Consider the following 26067-nt stretch of genomic DNA (forward strand, 5'->3'; position numbering starts at 1 on the left):
CTTAAATAATTAACAATCTCAAATTGAACTGGACTTAAAGGTTTAAAAGTTCCTCTCGAGCAGCTTTTAAATTAAAGACGATTTATAGACGTTTGACATCTTTAAGTCTGTAAAACTTTAGCGTAGAATTCGAAATTTATAGTCTTACAGATTTAAATAAATTTGACACTTTAAAATTAAAGATTTTATCAGAGAATACGAATCAGCCTTTAAAGGGCGATTTAAAGATTTAAGACTTAAAGATTTATCTCAGAATTGGGGGGAGTCCAAGTAGTTTAAAAATAAAAATTAGGTGTTTGGTGGTGCCCCAGTTTCCCCTATGCTGAAAATGCTACTTTTTTCATCTGACTGATCGCTGGGTACGGACTGAAGTTAACTCAAGTTCAATTTAAAAAATCAAATTACACTAAAAATTCCCATTATTTTTATCACAAATGAACTGAATGATTTCATTACATGTGGAAATTATTTTCATTGAGAAATGAAAGCAAACAGACTGTAGACCATTTATTGGTACGGCGTAACTTTTTCTTCTGTGATAAGGGACTAAAATGTCTCCTACGAATGGCGCTTGCAACTGTTCTCAAATTTTAATTCCAAAGCTATAAAAGTTTCAAATTTCAGCAAGTTGAACAAAAATTCACGAAAAAAATTTTCTATGGAACTGAGAATTTTTAAACAAATATTTGTCGTCATTAAGTTCAAGATAAGAAGATTTTTCTCAAGAAACTTCTATATAGAAAAACCCTTAAAATAAGGACTAAAGAAGGGATTTTTTTTGTATATATTCCCTGAGAAACACACTCCCAAATGGTGTGTTGGTAAAATAAACTTTACGACTCACTTTTATTATTTACACACCAGTTTACGCTTGAATGTGATAAGAAAATTTGCTTGATGGCAGTTACACAATACAGCACTCTGTCTACGATAGTTTCTCTCCTGGCTATATTTTATATGTCTCATTTTTATCACATCTCAAAATCACAAACTTCATAAAACGATGTAAACTTTTTGCTCCTTTCATTCTCTTCATTTCACTGAAGGTCAATTTTTTTTAGAATTTACTTAATAGAGAGAATATTTGAAGTGGAGATAATCAAATGTGAATGAATTTATCTGGTCTCGAGACATGGGGAAATTATTGCAGTTCTCAGGAATTGGAATTTGCAGACCAAAAAGTCTAAAGCAAATAGAAGAACAAAACAGAGAAATTATGTGGCTCTCACAAACTCAGAGATTTTTTTTTTCAGTGTCAGAAATTTTTACAACTCTTCTGTACTAAGGAGTGCCGCCAAACAGGCACAAAAAAAAATACACCGTCTTCAGCAAATATATATACATACATTATATATATATTTATAACGTGTGTACAAGAAACTCCAAGAGAAGTCATTTTATCCATCAAAAAATCTTTTATCTTTACTTGGTCTTTTGCTTTTTCATCATCTTTTTTCTTTCTCTCTTACATACTCTTCTCGGTTAAATATTATTTTATTTATTTTACTACAAAAGCCCACACAACTTATAAACCACCAAGAAGACTTTCTTCATCACGAGATGTGTGTAAAATGCGTGCGTAAGTTAGGATTTTTTTTCTTCTTTTGGCTTAGAAGAGAGAGCATTGTAGCATTGTTCTTGGGAAAGATTGGTTTTTGTGTGACCACTTTTTGTCCTTTTGCTCTTTAAACTCAAGTGGACTCCAAGAAAGGAACAAAGAAAAAAAGAAACCAAGGATAATTTTGAGAAAATTCCTAAATCATGCTATATATAGGGATAAATTCTATGAAAAGAGATTATATCGAAGAGTATCTCATTAGGAGATATGTTTTTGGGATGATCTCCAGAGAATTCTTGGAGAATTCAAGAAAGAAATGCCTGAACAAGTTTCCAGAAAAAATTAATTGAGTTATAAACCGTATATACATTGAAAATAATAAAAATATTGGGAAAATGCAGAAAATATTCAAAATTTAGTACAGGTCTGTACTAAATTATCTCGTGGGATAAATTTATGAGCCTACTACACTGAGAAAAAAAGAGGGTGCGATTAACTTTTTTTCCTCGTAACTTTAACACTTTTTAGGTGTAAAAATATATCAAAATTTTTTAATGTTAATTTTACACCTTTTTAAGGGTAAAATTGACATGAAAAAGTGTGACTTTAACCCCTAACACACCTAAAAAGCATAATATTTACACCGATTTCGGATCAATACTGCAGGGTAAAATTAACATTTCCGGAATGTTATTTTAACTTTTTCGGATTTCTCTGTGTATGTCCCTCGTTTATTTTAACCTAGCTCTTTTCTGGAAATTTGAAGCATTGGACTAACTATTAAAATTTAATGTTACTGGGTCAAATTCATTGAAAACACATTGAAAAAAAATAAATTGTTCGAAACTTCAGTCGTCCGAAGGTAGCGTGCTTTCCCCTAATAATTTTTCTCATATTTCTAAAGGAAGCTGGGTTTAACTCTTTTGCCGTCACACTTTTATTCAGCAAGTGAATTAATGTAAAATTGAGTTTTTCCTAATGCTTTATGATCAAATATGTTCAGATAGGAAAACAAAATTCCATTGTGTGAAAACTCGGTAAAACCCCGGGTCATATATGACCCTATTGTCCTCAAGGGAAGTGTACATACCATTTTCAAAATCTATATCACGGGCTTTCTAAGAGTTTTTTTTTGCTTGAAGTTATTAATTTGGCCAAAACCATGACAAACTGGATTGTCTTGATGAACACTGTACTCCTGGTGTTCAAGGAATCTTCCTGGTAATCCCTTGAACAGTCACTGTCACAATATTTTGAGTGGTATTTGGCAAAAATAAACTTATCCACATATTTATTCACACACAATACAATTGCACAATATGAGACGCTTGCAGAATACTCTAAAATATTGCAAAATATGTTATAATTCATCAGATATAAGATGAAATGTCCAGGAGCAAGATGTCCCACCTGCATTTTACAAAGAAAAACAATGTCCCAACTACATTTCGCTATAGGTTTGGAACGAAAACACAGTTACCCTTGGGGACAATAGGGTCATATATGACCCAGAAAATTCTACACGCTTTTCTGGAAAATTGATAGTAGTTCGTTATATCAAAATATGCAATATACAATCTTTGGATATTCTATTTTGTGTTTCTAAAGAACTTTTTGCTGAAAAAAATAAATTAATATAAAAAATTTTGAAAAGGAAAAGTCATTTCACAAAGTCCGAAATTAGTGAATTTTGATCTCAAATATTTTCTTTTCCTGAATATCTGGAGTCTTGAGAAAATCAGCCAAGAATCTTACATTCTTCTATTATGATGTCGTGCACAAACCGATAGATTTCAATTAATGTAAATAGTCAAAAAAATTGTTTTGTCCCCGGCTCATATATGACCCTAATGACACGAAAGAGTTAAGTATTTTGCTCATAAAATTGAAGTGTTTTTTCCCGTTAATTGGCCTATTTCTCTAATTTAGTAAACAAATGTTCATGGAAATTGTGGTTATGTTTGGCCTAACCTAAAATATTTCCGGCAAATAATGTGAACGTTAAAAATACCAAAATATGACATTTTTTAAATAATTTTTAAGACAAATAAAACAATTAATTCACATTTATAGCAATTTTAAATGCCACTTTGCATATAAAATCGAATTAAATCATATAACCTCGAAAAGTTTCTTGGATGTTAAATTTTTCCAAATTAATATGTTTAAAACAATTTTGAAGCGAAAATCGTTGAATCGCTCCACCGGGCGTATTTCTGAACCGATTTATACAAGTTTAAATTTTGTTGAAAAAGGAATTGGAATCGCTGGCAAATTTGAACCTGCAAACCGTTAATTTTTTTTCTTAAAATTTATTTTTATATTTTTGACAAATCTCAAGGTACAAACAAATTAGGATAAAATCAAATTTAAGCAGTCAAAAAATGAAAATTTGAACAGTATCAAATTCTAAAACAGAAAAATAAACAGGTTTTTATTGTGATTGTAACCATCTTATATATTTATTATATAAATCAGATCCATTTTTGTAAAGATTTTGGTTTTTACTGATAAAAAATATAATACTTTAATGACCAAATTTTATTTTGTATTACTCATTTGCTTCTTGTCATATTTTTTTAAAGTTATCTATAAAAAAAATCATTATAAATGGGTAAACATATTATAATAAGCTTGCACGGGTTCTGGTCAAAATTTTGAGAACCAAAATCCCGAATGGGTTTGCTATCTCGAAAATCCAAAATCCCGACTCTCAAAAGTATCATAGGCTACTGCCACGATTGCACCTGATTTTGCTGTTAGAAGCAAACTTTTGGAATTTCAGTTTTTAGAAATTTTGACTTTTCCCTTATTTTGATATTTTCTGGATTTCAACCTATTCGAGATTTTGGCTTTTTGGGATTCTGGCTATTCAGGATTTTGATCTCTTCGAGATTTTGGGTTTTCAAGACTCTTAAATTCGGGATTTTGGCTATTCGGAATTTTGATCTCTTCGAGATTATGGGTTTTCAGGACTTTTAAATTTGGGATTTTGGCTTTTTGGGATTTTGGCAACTCGGAATTTTGATCTCTCAGAGATTTTGGGTTTTCAGAACTTTTAAATTCGGAATTTAGGCTTTTCGAAATTTTGGCTTTTCCCTTACTTCGACATTTTCTGGATTTTGACCTAATCGAGATTTTGGTTTTTTGGGATTCTGGCTATTCGGGATTTTGATCTCTTCGAGATTTTGACTTCTCGTAACTTTAAAATTCGGGATTTCGGCTATTCGGAATTTTGATCTGTTCGAGATTTCGGGTTCTCAAGACTTTTAAATTCGGGATTTTGGCTTTCGGAATTTAAGCTTTTCGAAATTTTGGCTTTTTCCTTATTTTGACCTAATCGAGATTTTGGTTTTTTGGGATTCTGGCTATTCGAAATTTTGATCTTTTCGAGATTTTGGGTTTTCGAGACTCTTAAATTCGTGATTTTGGAATTCGGAATTTAGGCTTTTCGATATTTTGGCATTTTCTAGATTTTGACCTAATCGAGATTTCGGCTTTTTGGGATTCTGGCTATTCGAAATTTTGATCTTTTCGAGATTTTGGGTTTTCAGAACTTTTAAATTCGGGATTTTGGCTTTCGGAATTTAGGCTTTTCGAAATATTGGTTATTCGTAATTTTGGTCTTTTCGTAATTTTGGTCTTTTAGAAATTTCGACCTATTCGAAATTTCGGCTGTTTGGGATTTTGTCTTTTTGATATTGTAACCTCTTCGGGATTTCGATTCATCCGGGATTTTAGCCCATTTGGGATTTAGGATTTTCGGGATTTTATCATTCCTTTCAGAACATGCTCCTCGCAATGAGAAGCCCCTCTGGAATAGTGTTTCTTCTACGGTAAATAAAAAACGCCACGAGGAGTAATACCTTATCCCCAAACGCATTCACCGCAAAAGGTCATCGGGTTTCGAAAAAAGGCAACACGGGATAAAACTCGTTAGTTTTTTAATATCTCGTGGATCTCTTCGAAATAAAAATATTGTGGGAATGATCTCACTGTGCTTCGTAGTATTTTCCACCCTCAAAATGAGCATTAATTCATCCGATTGTTGTCTGAGGCAAAATCAATCCTATGGCCCCTTTTCTCCGTTTTGTCCTCATTTATTATTCCCAATTCATCGTTTTTTTTCCTTCTTTGGACCAACAAATACCTATATCTTTTCAATTTCTCCATCGTCTCTCTTGTCCTGACAATTTTGGGCTCATTGTCGTCCCTCTTTACCCTCTCCTGGACAAGAGAGAGGCCCATTGTATCCCTGTGACTTGGAATCATTGAATACCCTTCGACGTCATGCAGAGCAGTCAAGTGGTTCTTGTCTCTATGAAAAGATGCGTCAGGGCATCAAAAGAGTCCTCAGAAAAGACAGAGAGAGACCTGAGAAAAATAAACCTGATAGTAAAAGACCAGGCCCAAAAGGGAACTGAAGAAAGACATCCCATTCGCTCCAGTGAGAATGCAACAAAAAGTATCTCTATTTAGCAAAATACACTCATTGTCTGACTTGTTGGGAATCTATTGATGCCTTTCAGGAGGAATTTGTTCACTTCTCAAATCTTCTTTTCGAGGATTTTCCACTGAAAATTGCAGGTGACGAAAAAGGCGCCTAAATTCTAACCTCAAAAATTTAAATGTTCTTGGAGTTTTTTTTCCTACCTAATGTGATTGAATTTGACCTTTTGAGACATCAAAAGCATGGAAATGTTCTCGTGTATTTGATTTATAAAGGTAAATACCATAAATCTGAGTTATTTAAAAAAAAAATTATGCAAATTACCTGAGACGTTGGGATATCATTCGAGTTTCGACGAAATTTTCATAACAATGGAACATCTATTAACTACACTCACTTGTAATTATCTTCAAAAATAAATGATATGAACTTTTTGAAGAAATATTACTAAAAAATTTTAAGATAGAAAAAAACGCGATATTGCACAACGGGAATGAAAAACAAAAACACCGGCCGATCAGCTGTTTACGCGCCGAGTAGGCGTTGTTCCCCTCCATTTCGTTTAACGCCTAAAAAAGGTGGGGGTAAAACGATGACAATTCGAAAACGTCAAGGGGGAGATATTAGGGTCGGAAGCGGTGTACAGCAGAAAATGAAGTGCGCGGAAGTCTTTGGAAGTGGGAGTATTCGAATATAAATTCGAATTCCTTTTAGTTGAGATTTTTAATTCGAGCGGCAGTATAATTTGAAAATGTTTGTTAAAATTTTCAAGTTTATTTTATTTTCTTATAGCTTAACTTGTAATTTTTCCGAGGAAATATTCAGATGAATAATAATTTTCCTTAATTGTTACAGAAATTTCCAATCAATGTAGTGCCTTGCAAATAATGACATCAATGACATATCTATTGTAGTTGACTTCAAATTAATTTGATATATTTTTTTAAATTTATCTTGAATATGTATGTACTGCATGATTGCATAAATTCGTGGGACTTTATCGCGAATGTCGTTAAGGGGTATTGTATTCCATAGGTCACCTCTACCATTTTTTTTTCACTCTTTTGCATATACTGGAAAGGTTTTGGTGTCTTTTGCATCTCTTCAATGCCAAAAGTATTCCACAAAAAAGTCGATTTGTGCTCCTGACGACTTTTACAAAATAAGGAACGAAAAGGTGTATTTGTAATATTTAATGTTAGACTAATTTTGGAAAGGTCTAAGTAATGGAAAGAATTTTCTTTTTTTTTTTTTGTTCTATTGACACCGTGTGGAGCAACATTTTATTGTCATTTAAAATTTACTCCAAAATTTATCTTCCGAGTATGTTTTCTTTTTATCAACACTATTTTGCTCTCATGGATCTCTGCTAAGTCTACAAACGGTTCCTCCTAAAAGTGTTACGTTAATCTGAAAGTGAAATATTTGGGAAATAAACGATCTCTAATATAACAAGCGATACTTCCACAAAGCTTAAGGATCACATTAGAATAAGCATGGAAAAAGGAAATTGGCACCAGATATGTGACAGGAATTTATAAAATTGTTCTGGCCATATTGAAAAAAAAGATATGGCAATTAAAAAGTTCTAAATGATTATATTAAAAGAATACTCAATCATAAGATATCAATTTTATTTCAGACTTTTCATTTTGTTTAGATTTTTATCCATTTTCAATTTCTGCACAAAGTCTCATCATCTTTTTTCTTTTGAGAATTCATATGAAAATTTTATTTTCCTTCTCCGTTAGCTGTTATTATATTACATTCCAGTTTTCCTGTACTTATGCGGCGATTTGGTGAGACGTCGTTGGTCACCAACGCTAAGACGGTGATGGCCGCAATGTATAGTGAGCTCAGCATGAGTATTTGTAAATGGTAATGACTCAATAAATACATACATACATTATGGACCAATGATTCGGGACGAGATCTCTTTTTTACACGCTATGTCAAGATTCTCTAAAATAAAAATACAGAAAAAGATCAGAAACAACAGAATGTGATTAGAAATTTAAAAAAAACGCCTGTTTTATTGAAAATTTAATAATAAAAAATCATAGTCATATTCTTACCTTCGGTTAACAAAACATCTGCTGTGAAAATTTCTGCTCCAGGGTGACCATTCAGAGAATCTTGTGATCCTTCGCTCGAAAGATGTGGCTCATTTTTGACTTCAGGCTGGTCAGATGAACCCTGTTGACTCGTGAACATCTCTTGCGAATTATCGACTACATGAATGAGAGTGTGAGGAGACGAATCCGCTTCATCCTGATTATTATTATTAATCGTATCGGGATATATTTATTACAATTCAGCCAGGTTGTCGTATACCCCGTGTTGGAAGAATCTGCCGATCGTATATCGCCCAAGAACGCCTTCCCCGCAATGTAGATACTTCTTCCATTCCTTCTTGCATTCTTTTGGACGTAGATCAGCTGCTTTATGATTTTTCTTCCTGCGTAACATTTTTCTTGTTTTTTTTCTTTCTCACAAAATCCTAATTTAATAAGTAAATCAATAAGCATTTTTACAAAAAAAAAAAAAACAAATAAAACAAAAACTTACAATTCCGAAATCACTAATTTGCTTTCACCTTCACAACAATCGCGAAAAACTCTAATACAAATCGCAAATGTTTACATTGTTTTGATGGAGAATCGAGATGGACAAAAATGACAAACTGCAAATAGAACAGTTGCTGACAAAAAAAAATGCGCCTTTTTTTCAGTGTATTTTTATGCTAACTGCAGAAAAATTTGTAGATAGCGCAGTTGCTGAGAAATTTTTGTGACTATAGTACAGTTAGAACATTTTCACGGAAAAATATCTGTGTATAGAGAGAATTCCAAACTTTTTATATAACGTAGTTTAATAGAGAAAATTCAGTAATATCAGAATATGCAAAAACCTGAAAATCGCAAAAATGCAGTTAGCACAGTTGCTGAGACAACCTGTACTGTAGTTATACTGTAGTTAGCCGTCTAACGGGTAAGACCGCCTCCAGGCGGTCTTCACAAAAATCACATTTACAGCGACAATAAAGGTTTTATTTATTTAAAAGTGCTATAGTGTCCTTGGTAATAGTCTTATAAACATCTCTTGAAAGTTTTAACTCATTTTGACTCTTCGTTTTGTTGCTATTCCCAGTTTTGTGTGACAGGTCAGAGAAAAAGCAACAAAAAATATTTGTGCAAAAAAAACTCATTTCCAATTTCCATAAAAATACCGATTTAAAGTTATCTGATTAAAATAAATTTATTTTTTACTGAAAGATATGTCATTATAGTTATATATTTTATTTAAAAAATTTGAAAAAAGTAAAAATGTGAATTTTAGAAGCAAAAGAGTTTCAAAAAATTTTTTATATTTTCTCACCTAGCGCCTAAACCTAAACTAAAAAAATGAAGAATGGATGGTTTTTTTGACTTTATTGGATCATAATTATCCTAGAAAACATTGTTTTAGAACTTTTTCGCATACTAAAGAAGACACCGTTAGAGGGTTAGGATGTTGGAGCCATTTTTCATCGACGAAAATTTATCATCTACATGCTTTTTGTGTAAAATTCTTGAGATTTTTTTTAGAGGTGTCCTAATTAGATTTTCCATCAAATTAAATAAATTATTGATTTTTAAGTATGAGAAGTGCATGAATTGCAGGAAGTGCTGGAAGTATTGCAACATTTTCGAGAGTGTTGCCAAGTTTTGGAAGTGCGAAGAAGTACCTGGGAAGTGGTGTACAAATTTTTACCGAAATATCTCCCCCTTGGAAACGTCAACTGAAATGTCAAAGTGCCACGAAAACACGGAAATCGCTGCAAAACAATTACCAGAAATCCAGGGATTTTGAGCAAATTGTGAAGTGGAGGGTGTATTTTTGGGACTTGCAATTGGTCAGGACAATTCATATGATGACGGAGCAGGGTGTGACAAGTGTTCCCAATCCGCCAGTGACTGAAAAAGATGAATCACAACAGACGGAGCATGTTGCAGAGATTCCAGCCTCGACGGTAAGTTTTCTGGGACAAAAAACAGGGTCAGGAAGAGGAAATTTAGGTGACTCATGTAATAGTTACCTTCATCCATAACATTCATTCATGAATTAGGTACGAAGTGGCCTGGTAGAGCTGGAAAATCGTGCATCGCAGCTGATTCAGTCGATGGAAAACTTGAAAACATCTCCGGATGCTACAGCAGGAACACCAACAGCTCCTCAGACACCAATTGGGGTTCCTGTGGCTGGATTTCTAGCACCAGAGAGGCGAGATGCTGCAGAGATTGTCTCTGGGCTGGAGACATTGATTTGCACGACAGAATCCGGGGTTGAGCCGGAGTATTCACTGCCGCCACTGAATGAGGTGAGTCAACTTGCACTGATCTCGCACAGTTTTGTGGCCTACTTGAGTCATCTGAGGAGGAGTCAGCTGGTCAAAGTGACCACGAAGATTGCCTCGGACACAAATCGATGGCTCTCCCACATTTTCCGCTTCAGTGACAGTTCCACGAGCTACCACAATGACAGCACAGAATGTGTCCTCAGAGCCCTCAGACTGGCCATTGTGTCCAAGTGTCCAGGATACTTAGAGGCCGGAATTCAAGCCCTGGCCAATCCGTGCATGTACGTCACAGAAAACAGCGCCCTCCTGGCGCTTCAGTACGCTGCCCGGCAACTGGGATTGCCCTCAGATTGCATTCGTGTTGTGCCCAGTAGTCCCGGAAGCATGGGCACCATGGACGTGGCCACACTCCAACGTCTCATAGCTGCAGATGTGGCCAACAAACGCGTGCCACTGTTCGTGATTGCCAATGTGGGAGCGTCAGTTTGTGGCTTCGTGGACAATATCCCGCAACTCTATGAAGTTTGTCGAGCAGGAAATGTCTGGCTGCACTGCCGAGGGCACTCTCTAGCAGCTCTGGCAACGGCCCAGGGCAATGGAGATGTGAGAGAACTCTGTGATTCAATATCTCTCAGCCTGGGCAGTTGGCTGGCCGTTCCAAGTCTTCCTGTTGTGGTAATACCTTCAAGAATTCACCCTTTTTTTTTGACTTCCTGGACTTAAAAGGAACTTCCTTCTTTTGCAGCTTCTGCATCGGCAAATTCAAAATGTGGCCTTGTCTGTATTTGAATCCGATCCCATTGTGTCCAGAAGACTCAATTCCCTGACTCTTTGGACGACTCTCCAGGCTCTCGGCAGAGATTTAATCTCCGAGAGGATCCTCATGGCTTTTGAGTCAGTCAGGGTGGTCTACGAAATCCTGTCAAAGTGCGAAGGATTACGTATTTTGGTAAGTGCACTGAGAGAAATCCGAAAAAGTCAAAATAACATTCCGGAAATGTTTTTTTTTTATCCTGCAATATCGATCCGAAAACGGTGTAAATATTACCCTTCTTTCATGTTGATTTTACCCTTAAAAAGGTGTAAAATCAACATTAAAAAATGTTGGTATATTTTTACACCTAAAAAGTGTTAAAGTTATGACGAAAAAACTTAATCGCAGCCTCTTTTTTCCCAGTGTGAAAATAATCCAATAAAAAATATACATTTGTTGCCGCTGGACAGAAAACGCTTAAAAAATTTATTTAAAACGGCTGAGAAATTATTTAGTGACGGTTTAATGATCCTTAGCACCTTGTAGTTCTAGTTCCTTCAGATGGATTTTACAGGATTTGTAAAATTTCGAACAAGGGGGCGATATTTTCAAATTATGGTGTACTTGATTTCCTTCAAGGTTCAGTGAACTTTAATTCACTTCTCCTAAGCATTATCATAATTTATTGCTAACCGAAATGTTCAGCAGGTCTAACTACATACAAAAATACGAAAATCTTTGAAAAAGTTTGGGCCAATTTTAAGAAAAATTAGAGAAAAGAAGAAAGCCGAAAAATAACGAAGAACAGTCCCTATAGTCAATCGGCCGCAGTTTCACTTTAAAAGAAAAATCCGTGGAGATTTCTACTATTTTTCCGCGTGAGCCTCTATGGAAAAAGTCGCTAATGTGCTACGTTGATTTCCGCGGAGTTAATAAATTCGAAGAATTTTCTGCTAATATATTTGAAAATATTCCCTGGAAATTCAAACAATATTTCCATTGAATATTCCAAGTACATTTTCTGATATCTTTCCGGCCAAGACTCCATGGAAGTAAACGCTACAATTCCGCACTTGTTTTTACGCCCTAATGGCCTTTACACACTAGTAGAAATTTCTTTAAAAAATGTCTTTTTAAAGAAAATGTTCCCTATTTGTAGGCAGAAACGTCAGAATTTTTTAAAAAAGGCAATTTCTTTTTGAATTGCCCAATTGGCACTGATTCTCCATTATTTGTGCATTTTTTTGTAGGTATTTTCTATGAAAATTCCACGCCATTTTTAATCAATTTTAGGAATTACTTTGAAGAAAACTGTATAAAAATCCACTTTAAGGCCGTTCATGGAAAATTCCTCGGATAATGTTGTGCAAATAAACAGGATTTTTTAAAGAGCTGACTGCCGATTATACCGCTAATAATCCATAGAAAAAGACTTGTTAATATTCGTCGGAAAATCCATGGAAACTCACGGACATTTCTTATTAGACGGTCCTATAGAGTTCCGCAAACGTCCATGGAACACTACCCCATAGCAAAAGAAAGCGGAAAAAGAAATCACAAAAGAAAATTACCTAGGAAATTTTCCAGTATTTTTCTTTGGTAAATTCCACGGAAATTCCCATGGATTTACAGTGGATTTTTTTGTGTGAAATACTTCCCTGGAAATTTACGTGGATTTAATGTTGACTTTCCCACTCAAAGAAAATGGAGAAATGAAGCTGTCACCTGCATCTCATATTTTCATTTCCCAATATTAAAAAAAATTAAATTTCACGAGGATTTTGATATGTTTTATTAACTCTGTATTGTATAGTGTAGAATCTGTGTAGAATTATCTTAGAAAACTGTATAGAAAGATAATGGAATGTTCCATGAAATTATTCCATGGATTTTTGCCAGGAAATAAGCAGGAATTCTCCTACAAAAAAGGGGGCGTGTTGCTGTAAAATCCGTGGAAAATCCATGGGAAAGCTTGTGGAAATTTCTATGGAATTTTCCAGTGAAATCCACGGACGCTTCACATTAAATTTTCCATACAAATCTTCCATGGACTTCCACTAGAAAATTACGCTGGATTTCCATTGTATGTTGTTCGAATTTTCCATGGAATAAACAATTTCCATGGATTCTCCTACGAAAGATTAATTCCAGGGAAGAATTCCAGCTTTAAATTCCGTGGAACTTCACGGAACATTTTTATGGAAAATCAAACGTGAATTGTCCGCGGGATAAGCTGGAGAAATCCTATGGAAAATTCCACTATTTTTCCACAGGGTTTTCCATGGTTTTTTCCACTATTTTTCTCGTAAGTCTACCAAATAAAATGGTGTTGTGACAACATGAATAATTTGTTTCCAAACCTTCCGCAAACATTTTTAGTGAGTCCTGCGACAAATTATATTAAACTTAATATGCGACACTGCGTTTCGTGTAGATAATAGTGAAGTGATTACATTAAACAGGTTGCCAACCTAAAATAAGACTGCTTTTATGTCATTATGAATTATATGAAAAAAGATTTATAAAATAGGTTTTTATTTTTATTATCTAAATAAAGTGCTAATTCGTTATTGCTGAATTAGTGAAACATATTAAAATCCTCGTGTAATCTTTGCTATTTCTTTAATATTCGAAAATAAAAGAATGAGATGCATCTGACAACTTAATTTTTCCTCCATTTTATTTAAGTGGAAAAACCACATGAAATCCACAAACATTTCCATGGAAGTATTCCACAGAAAAAATCCTCTATAAATCCACGGGAATTTCCTTGGAATACATTATTATGAAAAATTCCTATGGAATGTTTCAAGGAAAATACTGGAAAATTCCGAGGAATTTTTCGCTTGTTATTCTTATTTCGCTTTCTTTTACCAGTGTCCATATACTTTTGACCATTCTCTCTAGAACTTTTCCTCCGTTTTATTTCAGAGTAAGAAACCAGGAGGAGATTCTGGTATTTCTGTCGTGGATCTTGTTCATGAGCCTCTCAATGCTTCTGTAAGGAACTAAATCACAAATTTCCGTGCCACCTTCCTGACTAGCCCTTTCCCCTTTTAGATGCTTTTTGAGATTGCTGTGAGTGTCGTGGTGTTTCAATTTCACCAGAAATCCCCGGAAACTGAAGCCGAGGCTGCTGCCCAGGGAGAACTGACTGAGAGATCACGGTACTTGGATCGAATGAATGAGTGGCTGGGTGAAATAATCCAGCGGGATTGTCCAGGAGTAGATCTGGAAATTATCGATCATGCAGTTTATGGTACTGCCATTCGTTTTTGTCCCTTCGAAATGGCTCTGGGTGAATCTGTGCCCACAATTGAGTATCTCGAGCACTTTGCGGCCTGCCTGGACCTTCAGGTTGGCATTCTGAAGGCTACTGAGCGGCACAAGGTGACTTTCCAGGAGATTGTCAAACGCAGCGAAGTGCTAAGGCTCATTCCATTGCCAGATTGGGCTGGCCTCGGTGGAGTTCGATTCGTTCCTGACGGCTGGGAGACTTTGCTGACAGATCAGGCCAAGACGGAGCTCAACAAATTGAATACAGACCTCGTGGAAGCCCTCAGATCAACTGACAGTGCTTTTACATTGGGCGAAGGTGGAGATGGGTTGATCTGTGTGAAACTGGGCATGGTGACGGAGGAGACAGACGTGGAGGAGTTGCTGGATGTGGTGATTTCCGTGGGGAAGAGTGTTCAGGAGAATTCGCGAGTGTTGGACTCGATGTCGGAGATCGTGAAGAAGGGCATTGAAACAGTGACAGCTGATTTGCAACGGGAGTCTGATGAGAAATTGTGGCAGGATGGGATTCTCAGGCATGTTCCAATTGTGGGAAGTGTGTTCAATTGGTGGTCCCCACCACCCAAGGAAACCGGCATCAAGGGTAGGAGTCTCAATTTGACTCAAGGAGTTGTGGAGAGCACAGAAAACATATACAAGTAAGTCCTTTGCCTTTAATTTACCGGTAATTTACCGTTTACCGGTTCTCAACCGATTTGAATCGATCCATAAATCACTCAATAAATTCCACAAAATAGTTTAAAATAATAAAAATTATATTCGAACAAAAATTACTCATCGGTAAATAACCGGTTCATTACCGATTCACAACCGATTTCAACCTACTTAGAAATCACTCAAATTATTTCCCAAAATACACTTCATGAATAATTTAACTGAATTTCGTATAAAAATTATTTATCGGTTATGAACCGGTTCATTACCGATTCAAAACCGATTGGAATGAACCGGTTCAGTTTTGTCGGAAATTCCAAGACCTTTCCAACGAGCGCAAACATGATCCCATTTGCTTGATAAATGCGCTCTCTAGTGTCTTTTTAATCTTTGACCTAGAAAAAACCGTTATTAGGAATGATTAAACGGTATTTTTGTCTAAGGACGAAATGTCCGCCTGGGTAATCTCTAAAACATATCCAAAAATGAAAAAAATCGCACGACGGGTTTTCGTACAATCCCAAAAAACATGGTTTTGGGGGGAAGGGGAGCGGTGGGGGAAAAATGAGGGGCATGTTAACGATGCTTGAGTCAACTTATGGGGGGGGTCACCCAAAAGTCCCAAGTCGCTATCTCTAACCGTTTGGCCTCTAAAGCTGGCGACAGTCGGACGGACAGACAAGCGTGACGCCAAAAAACTCGTAACTTCAGGGGGCAAATTCTGAACGTTTATTTGTTATGTAGTAAGAGACTACATAGCTTCGTTAAAATGTCTCTGTATGTGAACTACAGGATGCCGAGCTTTTGCCACTTCACACTTTATTACCTACGAATACAAGCACTATATAATACATTTTGGAAAATTGATGATACCTTATTCAAATGTATTTTAGATTTTAAACCGAATAGTAGGTTTTTCCGCGATTAAAATGCACAAAACTGTCTTTTGCGGAGCGGTTGTTTTTCATTTAGTCAACAATGAAAATACAGCGGTGACTGAGACAACTACCAAAATTGAGGAAATTTAGTGGAGACACACAGATTGAGACTGAAAATCGCTATTTATTTTCGCGGTAATTATTTGAATTCAAATTGAATCTTTTCTTGGGGAATGAGCGCATTAATATTGTGTATAGTCATTCGAGGAGAGATGGAACACCTTTTTTATTTTTAATATTGCGGATACGTTTTGAATGCGAGACAGAGACGAATCTCACTGGCTTATCATTTGAAGACTCTAAATTTAAAATATCAATATTAGAAATTCCTAGATGAAAATAGTCACTTCGAAAAATAGGATTTAAAAAAAGTTGCTTTTTGAGGCACTCAAAAAAAGTGAGGGTGAGATGAGACACCCCTAATTTTAGCAAAATATTTATAGTTTATTTTATTAATTTAGAATAGGAGGGAAGTGATTTTAGACATGAACAATATTTCATTTAATTTATTGGAGTTTATTTCATTTTTTCATTATAAATGATTTATTTTGTGGAATATTTGGCTCATGTACTTCGATGGCAATTTCGTTGAGTGTAACAAGTCAGTCTTACCAGAAATTTAGGGAAAATAAATTCAAAGATTTACTTGAAAAGATTTTGAAGAACATTGATCAAAATTCACACCGGAAGTGTTGCCAAAACTATTAGGTTCCATCTCTCCTCAATCCCCAAATACACGTATTCTTATGGCGAAATAAAAAATTTTGGCCATTTTTCAGACATCCAAAAAATTCAATTTTAATTTTCTCGTACAATTTTAAAGGTATAAGGCTGTAACTTTGGGGTTTTCATTAGAATGTTAAAGGGCACAAATAGACCAAATGAGGTGGAGATCCTTCATAGGGGGTAGGCAGGAGGCGAAGTGGTCCATCTCTCCCACTGTTCCATCTCTCCTCGAATGACTATATGCATAAAAATTACCCTTTTTCTTCCCTTAAAAGAGAAGTAAAATTGAAATAAAAATAATTCCTTTATTTCCTGCAAAATATTTGTAGTATTCGATGATAAATAATTTAATTTCTGGCTATAATCGTTATAAAAAAATCCGAAAAAATATCAAGAGAAAAAATAAAACGCTAATTGATAAGTCAAAAACAGTTTCAATTAAATTTAAATTTATTTACAGCAAATAGAATTTGATCCTCGTACAAGAACGTGGTAAAATAGTTAAATTAAGGCCAAGAGGCAGTTAACGGATAATAGAAAACGTTAGAATTCTGCATTATTTTCAAGAAAAGCTTTATGAAATTTTGCTAATAAATTGACGTTTTTTCTTTAATAAATCTCTTCTGAAGTTATTAAAAATGTGGTCTATGACAATTCGTAATGAAATGTTAATTTATTTTTATGGGATAGATAAATTCAAGAACAAGTTAACTATACTGTTAATTAAAGCTTAGAAGCTTGCGGGTAATGAGCAAAATATAGAGAAAAATTATTAAAATTCTTTTTAAAATGTTTAAGCTTTATTATACTGCATTTTTTATATCGTCCTTTTTCAACAACTTTAAAAACCAAATTGTTATTTCTAAAGGATTTGCAAATAATATTATTAAATAAACGATATCTCTCCTTTAGAAGCTTTTGATTTTTGATTCAGTTTTTTAACGCAACTTGAGGGCTTATTATTATGCATTCGTTTTATAGCCTTTAATAAAATCATACATTAATGGGATTAAAGAGCTCTCAAATAAATTGTAAATAGAAATAATTTTTCTAATTTCGTGTTTATTATTTCTTGTAAAATCACAATTTTTAATAAATTACAAATCTGAGTATTAGTGGTCAAATTTTATTTATACTTTATTTATAAATTATATTTGCATAGGAAAACGAAAAAGATAATAGAAAATAATTAAAATTGGGCATTGTTCATAAAAGCTTTTTTTCTGAAAGACCAAAAGAATATTGTTATCATATTCAAAAGGGATATATAAAAATGCTCTACTAATTATTGTATTAAGAATATAAGAGTCCTTCAAGCAAATTGTACGAAGCCTGCAAAATTTGAAGTCTTTTCTCAAACTATTTTAGAGTTCTTTTTTTTTAAATTGAGTTAAATCTTCTCTTGCAAAAGAATGAGGATAGTCTTGCTCATTCTTTGAGTTCGAGCAATAAAATTCATGAGCGGCATTTTTTTTAAATACGCAACCTTAGCCCAAATGGTTAAAGATAAAAAATTAATCTACCAGTAAAGTAGAAAAGAGATTTTAAATTAAAATAATAGCGATACAAAGCTTTCAAACGTCAGATATAAAGAAATATTCTAATTTTGAGTGGACTTCCGCATACAAAAAAATGCAATATTAAATATGTGAAATTTGTGCATAAATTTCACATAATTTTAATTATTTAGCATTTTTTACATTTACTGAATGTCTTCAACTATATTTAAGACATTTTTGGTCCAAATTTAGAGAAATTTTTGCCATCTAGGCATGTCCAAGAGGTGCCTAGATAGAAATTGGCTATGTAGTCTCCTATCAAGTCAACTTAACGAATTCAGAGACTAGATGAGGATGCGGCAATATACTACAAAATGTGTCTCGACTACACTCACACACATTCACCAGCAGTGTACATGTACAGCTATGTAGTCAGACTACATATATGTAGTCTGACTAGATACGTTCAGAATTTGCCCCCAGATTTTATAAACCTTCCATAAACCTTGTTCCCATGCCGAGTTTGAGCTTTCTACCTTTTCTCAGAAAGGAGTTACAGTGGAAAAAGTCATTATTTTGTATGGAGGCTACTGGAAGGAGGGGTGGGGGAAGGAGGTAGTATTCATGGATAAATAGCTTGAGTCATACATTGACTCCATACCGAATTTCATCATAATCGGTTTAGCCGATCTTGAGTAATTCGATCACAGAACAGTATTTTTTCGAAAGGGTAAAGGCGTTTTTACAAGGACTCCCGGCGAATATCGTTCTATGTCTCAGTAATTTTTTATCCTTTACCATTTTCTATAAAATGCGCCTAGTCTCATCTGTGGTCGCTACATAGACCAACTCCCATATATTTTTGCCCAATGTCCTTTGGTTCTTTTACTAAAATCCTGTGCCCTTGGTCCCAAATCCAATTTGAAATAATAATAGTCAAGTAAATACCCTTATAAGACATTTGCCTTTTAGGTATCATATGCAAATCGCTGGTGGGTCAAGTCAAATTCCCGGCAATAGAAGCCCCCCGACGCCCATGGTGCAAACATCTGTGAGTGCTGGACATTCCCGGAATGTTAGTCAGAGCAGTGGAACATCGACAAATGTTCAGGAAGCTCAACAATTAAAGGATAAAGAATAAGAAAAAAAAATATTTGAATCTACATTGCAATTTACTAAAGAAAAGGTTTTAAAAAGAAAAATTTAAGAAAAACAAACTTATTCTAATTACAACTTAGTATTTAGAAATATTATTTTAGTAGATGCTACTAAAAGAAATTCCTATATTGTTATTTTATCACTTTATTTACTCTTTTCACCATTTCTAATTTTTTTTTCTATTACCTAAATTGTTTTTTTTTTTGTAATACTTTCTCCGCATGGGGAAAGTTACATGATTTTTTTTTTGTTGTTGAATGTTTCTATTCACTAAATATATATTTAAAAAAAAAAAAGAAAAGAAAAGGAAAAATTAATGCCCTTAAAGTATCCAACAGGTGAAATATTGCACAATAATGTGATGAGTAAAATAGATTTTTTTTTTAGTTTTTAAACAGAGATGATTTTAAGTCTTTTAAGTAAATTATGAAATAAATATCAAAGAACTTTTATTGCACTATTTTTTCTTTTATTATTTCTTCGTTATTAATCTATGCTAAGTATAAACCTTTTAACTATTGCATCTGTTTTTTTTTTTAATTTTCTTCTTTCCCTTATTAATTCTCCCGATTAATTTATGAACTATAGAGTATTCCTTTCTTTCTTTTTCTTAACTTTACAAGTAGATTCTTTTTATTAATTTGTTTTTCGTGGCATTACAAAAAACAGTAAAAAGTATAAAATTGATTCAGCAGGTAAAAAAGAATTGTTAAAAAACAGGAGTGTAGAAATTCAATAAAAAATGTGTTTTATATTGTAGAAAAAGAGAAAAATGAGCGAGTCTTATTCACTGCAATACTTATTTTTTTTTAGTTACAGAGATTTTCTCCTCCCTTCACATCTTAATGAGTATTTTTTTTTGCATTAAATTTACTGATTAATGATTTGCATTTGATTATTAATGAGAATTTTCCTCAACATTTATGTGATCTAATTTTTTTTCTCTTTAAATTCACCTCTCTTTTACTCTCTGTCTTTCTCACATTTATATTTATCAATTTTATCATGGATTAAATGAGATCCCTAACCTCTCACGAGAATCATATTACCAACATTTCTTACGTTTTTTTTTTGTTTTACTTGCATATAAATATACATTAGACATTTAATTACTTTTTTTCTTCTTTTCGCTTTTAAAAGATCTTTATGTTCTCATTCTAAGTTCAAAAACTAATTTTCTTATATTATAACCTTTCTCTCTCTTTGAATATTCGTCTTTTTTTTAGTTTTTAATATCGTAAAGGTTTGAGATCAAAAATTGTGACTAGAAAATTGAGTGTTTTTTTTATTCGTCAATTAGTATTGTGTATAATCTTTGGTTCTTTTCTTGCTATTTATTGGCATTGTTTTTTTTTAATATCAACTATTGCGTCTATGAATATTCCTTCCTTTTTATAATTCTTTTCATCTATAAAAAGACATATGTGTAGAAAATCGCTATAAAAATTCCTTTTAAATGCATTTATCCCAACTACTTTGATAAAATTTCCCACATGGGATTTTAGGATTAATTATTCTTTTTGCTCTGTCCAAGTAATTTATTAAAAAATCGTCTATTTCTACCTCTTTCTTTTTATAGTACCTCAATTTTCTCTTTATCTTTTTTTACCTTCTCGAAAATACTCAACGAACAATTAAATTGTTTTATTTGAATCATCTTTAAGTCCTGCAATTGGCGACTATCACGCATTCATCTTCTTTCTGTTTTTATTGGAGATAATATCCTCTCTATTTTACTGATAAATTTAGGTCAAAAGTCGTTGTATTACGGCTTTATGGTGCATTACAAGTTGGCTACAGTAAATCTTGTTAAAAGCCCATAACTGCCTGAATTTTAGTCTGCCAAAATTTCCACTTGAAACATTGTACAATAGCATAAAAGAAGGGTTATTCATTCACTCATTCATAAATTTTCCACCGCTTATTTGTTATGAAGTTGTGGACTTATAGGACACCTTAGTTGGCCTTCCTTGTCCTCTATCGTACATCACGTCAGGAAGTTGTTTAGAGTCGATTCCCGAGACATTTCTAGGCAAGATTCTGATTTTGTGAACCTTTTTAGGGCGTGTCTTGCCATCGGGTATGTACCACATACATGGAGGCGAGCGCGAGTAGTATTCATTCCAAAACCAGGGAAAAATGGTCAATGATCCATTCTTGGACCGCTTTTGTTCTCTTTATTCATTAATGATTTGCCCTCTGTACTGCGCAATTGTTCATACCATTTGTATGCAGATGATCTTCAAATTTATGTTGAAGGTGATCCTTCTGACCCTTTCTCAGCATTTAAATCAATGAATGAAAACTTAGCAAGAATTGAGCACTGGTCCTCCACAAATGGATTGCTTCTAAATCCCAAAAAGTCGCAGGCCATAATAATCTATAAAAAATCAGCCCATATTTCGCATTACCCTTTATTCCTTCACGGAGAAATCATTCCTTCTGTGTACTCGGTCAAAAATCTGGGTATTGTCTCTAACAAGACTTTATCCTGGTCTGATCATGCATCCACCATTTGCCGCAAGGTAAATTACTCTCTTTATACCCTCCGACGCTACCGGGACATTACACCTTATGGCACACGCTTACTCTTAGCTCGACCACTGATATTGCCATTTTTTACTTATGGAGCAGAGTTGTTCTTCTTGGCAGACGGTGAGACTATCCGCCGTCTATCCACTTCATTTAATAATTGCATCAGGTACGTTTGTGGGCTGCGGCCCCGTGACCATATCTCAGCTCACCGCAAAGTTTTAGTGGGATGTGATCTTCCATCACTTTTGCTTATGCGTGCCCTCATTTTTCTACATCGCCTTCACGAGTCTGGGTGTCCTGGATATCTGGCCTCTCTCATGACTGATGGAGGTTCGGTCAGGGTCAGGGGGCTCATAGTCCCGAAGTGTAATCATGAGTGCTTTAGACGCACTCTGTTTGTTAGAGGTGTAGGGGAAGTGCTTATAATTTTGGACAGTCTGCATATAAGCATCGATACCCTAAGTTTGAAGTGCCATATTTTCAATACTAATTGACTTTTCTTGTTACTCTCTTTTCAGAAGGATTGTTTAGAAACTTGGCAAGCTATTTATCATCTCATTTTTACTAAAATTAGTTTTAATACGTTTAAAAATGAATTGATATGTAGAGGTGAATTTGACTCTTATTTTGGACAACTTGGTTATTAATTTTTACAACTTGTCTGTAAATTTGGACAGATAATCCGCCTCAACAGGATGCCCATTGTTCTTCATTTTATGAACCAATCTTACCAAGTCCTCTTCCTGGTCATGTAAGGGAAACGTGGAATGTCACAAGACGCCCAGAAACTTTCCATATCATTTATTAAAGTGAGTTGACTTCGGTACTCCAAGTACGTGCGGATTCGCTCATTCCCTGCCCTTTCCGGGAGCCTTTCAAGGCATTTCTCACTGCATCTCTTTCGTAGAGATGATGCTCCTTCATTTCTCCAGGCATTTGTCCAACCTAGTCATCACAAAAGCTAAAACTTCACGAAATTTCGTGAGAAAAACACCTGTCCAAAATAAGAATCATCACCTCACTGGTGAATGTCTTAAAAAATTTCCCATTTTTCACACGAAAAATATAATTCACAAGGCAAATCTCACTTCAGGTCAAATGTACAAATCATCAGTAACGTGAATCAACACAATACTCAATGAATATTCAATAATATCACTCAAAAACAGCGAACAAACTTTGTTAGTACTTCACCAAAACTAAATAAGACTGAAGTAAGCCACGAAGTTCTGTCATATTTCTCGTAAGCTATTGCTCACACTGAATTTTCAACAAAGCAATTTCAACTCAAATCATATTCAAATTTTAACGTATTTAGTGTTAAAATATTACAAAAAGAACAAATATTTAGATAGAATTCATTATTCATCAAATATTGGAATAAAAATCCATTATTTTAATCAATTTATTTTTAGTGTCCAATGTTATCCTCAAAGTGTCCAAAATAAGAAACTGGACAAAATTAGAAGCATTTCCCCTATATTTATACAATTCCCTTACTTCGCATAATCGTCGATCACCGGATGCAATTCGGGAGTACATTTGTAACACTCAGAATGAATTTGGTTAGCAACATACTTCTCTTTACTTTTTTTTCTTTCATTTTTGTTCTCTTTGGTTTCCGTTTTTGTTTTTCTATCCTTTTTCTTATCCTTTTTTCTTTAACTTGCCACAAATTTGTAAGAGGGAATCACCCTATTTTTTGTGGGTTTTAAATAAATTGAATTGAATTGAATTGAATTAAAAGAAATTACGATTTTTATTAGGACCCTAAGTCCTAATTAGGACCCTAAGTCCTTCAGACCTATTAGTCTGACTTCGTTCTGTGGAGAAGATGCCTCGGTTCAGAAAGAACCCTGGACATCTCTCTACTGGAGATGATTTGTCTCCTCACCCGTGGTGGAGCAATTCCTGCTAAGGGACAGAGTTTGTCCACCGGAATGCACTAATGAGCCCAAACAGAAGTAGATTTTGATTCTCCAATAGTCTCTTGGATAAAACGTAAATGGAACTCTATTTGCACAAAAAGTCGTTGAAGTTCGAGGAATTCAAATTCAATTTCGAATTTTCATACTAAATTTTCGAACAAGGTTGGGAAATTTTATCAAATATCACACTAAAAAGCTGGCAAAAGAGTTACTCAGTGATTATGTAGTGATTAAATACTGGGGCAAGAACAGTAAACGTCGTTGTTCTGCTTTTTTCCCTGACAACAATGTGAAGACCGTCACATTTTGACGCTTGAGCACTTCGAAATTCGAACAGTAAGAAAGTCTCTTTTTTGGATCTTCAAATAGATTTTCGAATTTTTTAAGATCTACTTCTGTACGGAAAGAATCTCTCCCGTAGTTCAGCTGCGTACTCTACTACGGAGAAAGATAATGCAAGTGCAGAGGTACGCATCAGTTTCGGCTGAGCTCCCCATTGAGCGTTGACAAGTTTTCGTAGTAAGTTAGTTCTTGTTTTCATCTTGTTTTTAACATTACTGCAGTGAGTCTTGTAAGTGAGAGTTCAATCGAGAGTCACTCCAAGGTACTTAGGTGTGAAATTGTGTTTCAGAAGATTCCCCTCCCAACTTACATTCAAGCAAGTCCTGGCCCACTTGTGACGCAGATGGAAACAACTTACCTCTGTTTTAGAGATATTTGGCTTTATTTCGTTCTCCTTGTAGAATTTGGAGAATTCCACAAGGTAAGTCTCAAGCTGGGACTCCACGCCTTGAAACGTGTTCACCCTAACAGCTAGAGTCAAGTCATCGGCGTACAAGAAGGCTTTGGATGGAGATGGCAGTGGCTGATCATTTGTATAAATATTAAACAAGATTGGAGCCAAGACACTTTGTGGCAGGCCATTTTTTTGCAGTCTCCATCTGCTTTTCTGGCCACGGAACTCAACAAAGAATCTGCGATTCTCTAAGAGAACCCCAATCATCCTTGCAAGGCCCTAGTCATTTGTAAGATTGTAGATCTTGGAAAGGAGAATTCTGTGGTTTACTGTGTCAAAGGCTACCGAGAGGTCAACGAAGGTAACACCTGTGATTTTGCCTTTCTCAAACCCGTCCTCAATGTATTGAGTGAGGTTCAGTACTTGACCAGAGCTGGATTTCTCAGAGCGGTACCCAGTTTGCTCTCCGATCAGCTTGTCCTCTACGGCAGGTGCAATCCTTTGCAGCAGCATATTTTCGAAAATTTTGAAAGGGTGACATAAAAGAGAAATGGGACGATAGCTCCTCGGATCATTGATGTTCTGTCCGAGCTACGGAATTGCGACCACATGGGCTTTTCGCCACTCTTTCGGAATTCTGCGATGACACAAACAATGGTTGAAAAGTCTACTTACTTAGTGAACAATACGTCAATTATCTCTGATAATTGGAAATAGGAAAAGTCCAAGGAAAGCCGGGTACTCTGTTGGTGCGTTCGATGAAGAACTCCGGTGTTAGTGCGTTCGGAGAAGACCGTGAGTAGTATTATCCATATGGGCTTTTCGCCACTCTTTCGGAATTCTGCGATGACACAAGCAATGGTTAAAAAGTCTACCTTACTTAGTGAACAAGTCCAAGGAAAGTCGGGTACTCTGTTGGTGCGTTCGATGAAGAACTCCGGTGTTGGTGCGTTCGAAAAATACCGTGAGTAGTCAGGTATCACTCTGGACTGGACCCTCCTAACAAGAAAAGCTTCCGCCCTTCTCCAAGGTCCACAAGTTTCACTACATCTTTGCTTGATTAACGATACGTCAATTATCTAATTCGAAGTGCAACCTTCCTTAAGTGGTAAATAATAGAAGACGTAGAGTTCTCAACTAGATGCCCAAAGCCCACGACCCCATTATCGGTAACCGGTTGTAAATGAATGAAATGAATAGAAATGGGATAAATTTGTTTCTAAAATTTGGCACAAAAATTTCTAAAAGAGACTGAGTATTCTAATCCGATTCCTCAAAATCTGAAAAAAACACTTTTCAAATCCAAAAAACATTCTGAAAAAAGAAGTTGAATGTTTGCTTAAATCACCCAACTGCAGAACCTTTTAAATTTTTGAAAAAAATTCAACAGCAACTTCCTGACAATTCTTGAGTTGCTCACCATCAAAAACACAACAAAATTCTCCCACAAGGACCTTTGACTTCCGGAGATCCATCGACCAATGCGGGGTCTCAA

General features: G+C 34.8%; 2 protein-coding genes across 3 annotated transcripts in view; one reads left to right on the forward strand and one right to left on the reverse strand.

The window, feature by feature from the left end:
* The window catches only part of LOC129806426 (uncharacterized), a 100259-nt gene extending 93700 nt beyond the window's left edge, over positions 1 to 6559 (reverse strand). The window contains exon 1 of one of the 2 annotated variants that reach the window (XM_055855013.1): positions 6333 to 6559. The gene's annotated coding sequence lies outside the window, so the exon portion shown is untranslated. The remainder of the gene's footprint in view (positions 1 to 6332) is intronic. The other variant, XM_055855015.1, reaches the window with a different exon arrangement.
* A 3216-nt stretch (positions 6560 to 9775) lies between these two features.
* LOC129806421 (pyridoxal-dependent decarboxylase domain-containing protein 1) lies at positions 9776 to 19830 on the forward strand. The gene is made up of 6 exons (XM_055855004.1): positions 9776 to 10020; positions 10117 to 11022; positions 11093 to 11296; positions 14033 to 14101; positions 14162 to 15036; positions 19188 to 19830. Exons 1-6 carry the CDS (start codon positions 9919 to 9921, stop codon positions 19354 to 19356), a joined length of 2325 nt encoding a protein of 774 aa, XP_055710979.1. The 5' UTR covers positions 9776 to 9918; the 3' UTR covers positions 19357 to 19830.
* The last annotated feature ends 6237 nt before the right edge of the window (positions 19831 to 26067 follow it).

The sequence above is a fragment of the Phlebotomus papatasi genome, chromosome 3, assembly GCF_024763615.1.
Source record: "Phlebotomus papatasi isolate M1 chromosome 3, Ppap_2.1, whole genome shotgun sequence".
In the NCBI taxonomy this organism is placed as follows: Eukaryota; Metazoa; Arthropoda; class Insecta; order Diptera; family Psychodidae; genus Phlebotomus; species Phlebotomus papatasi.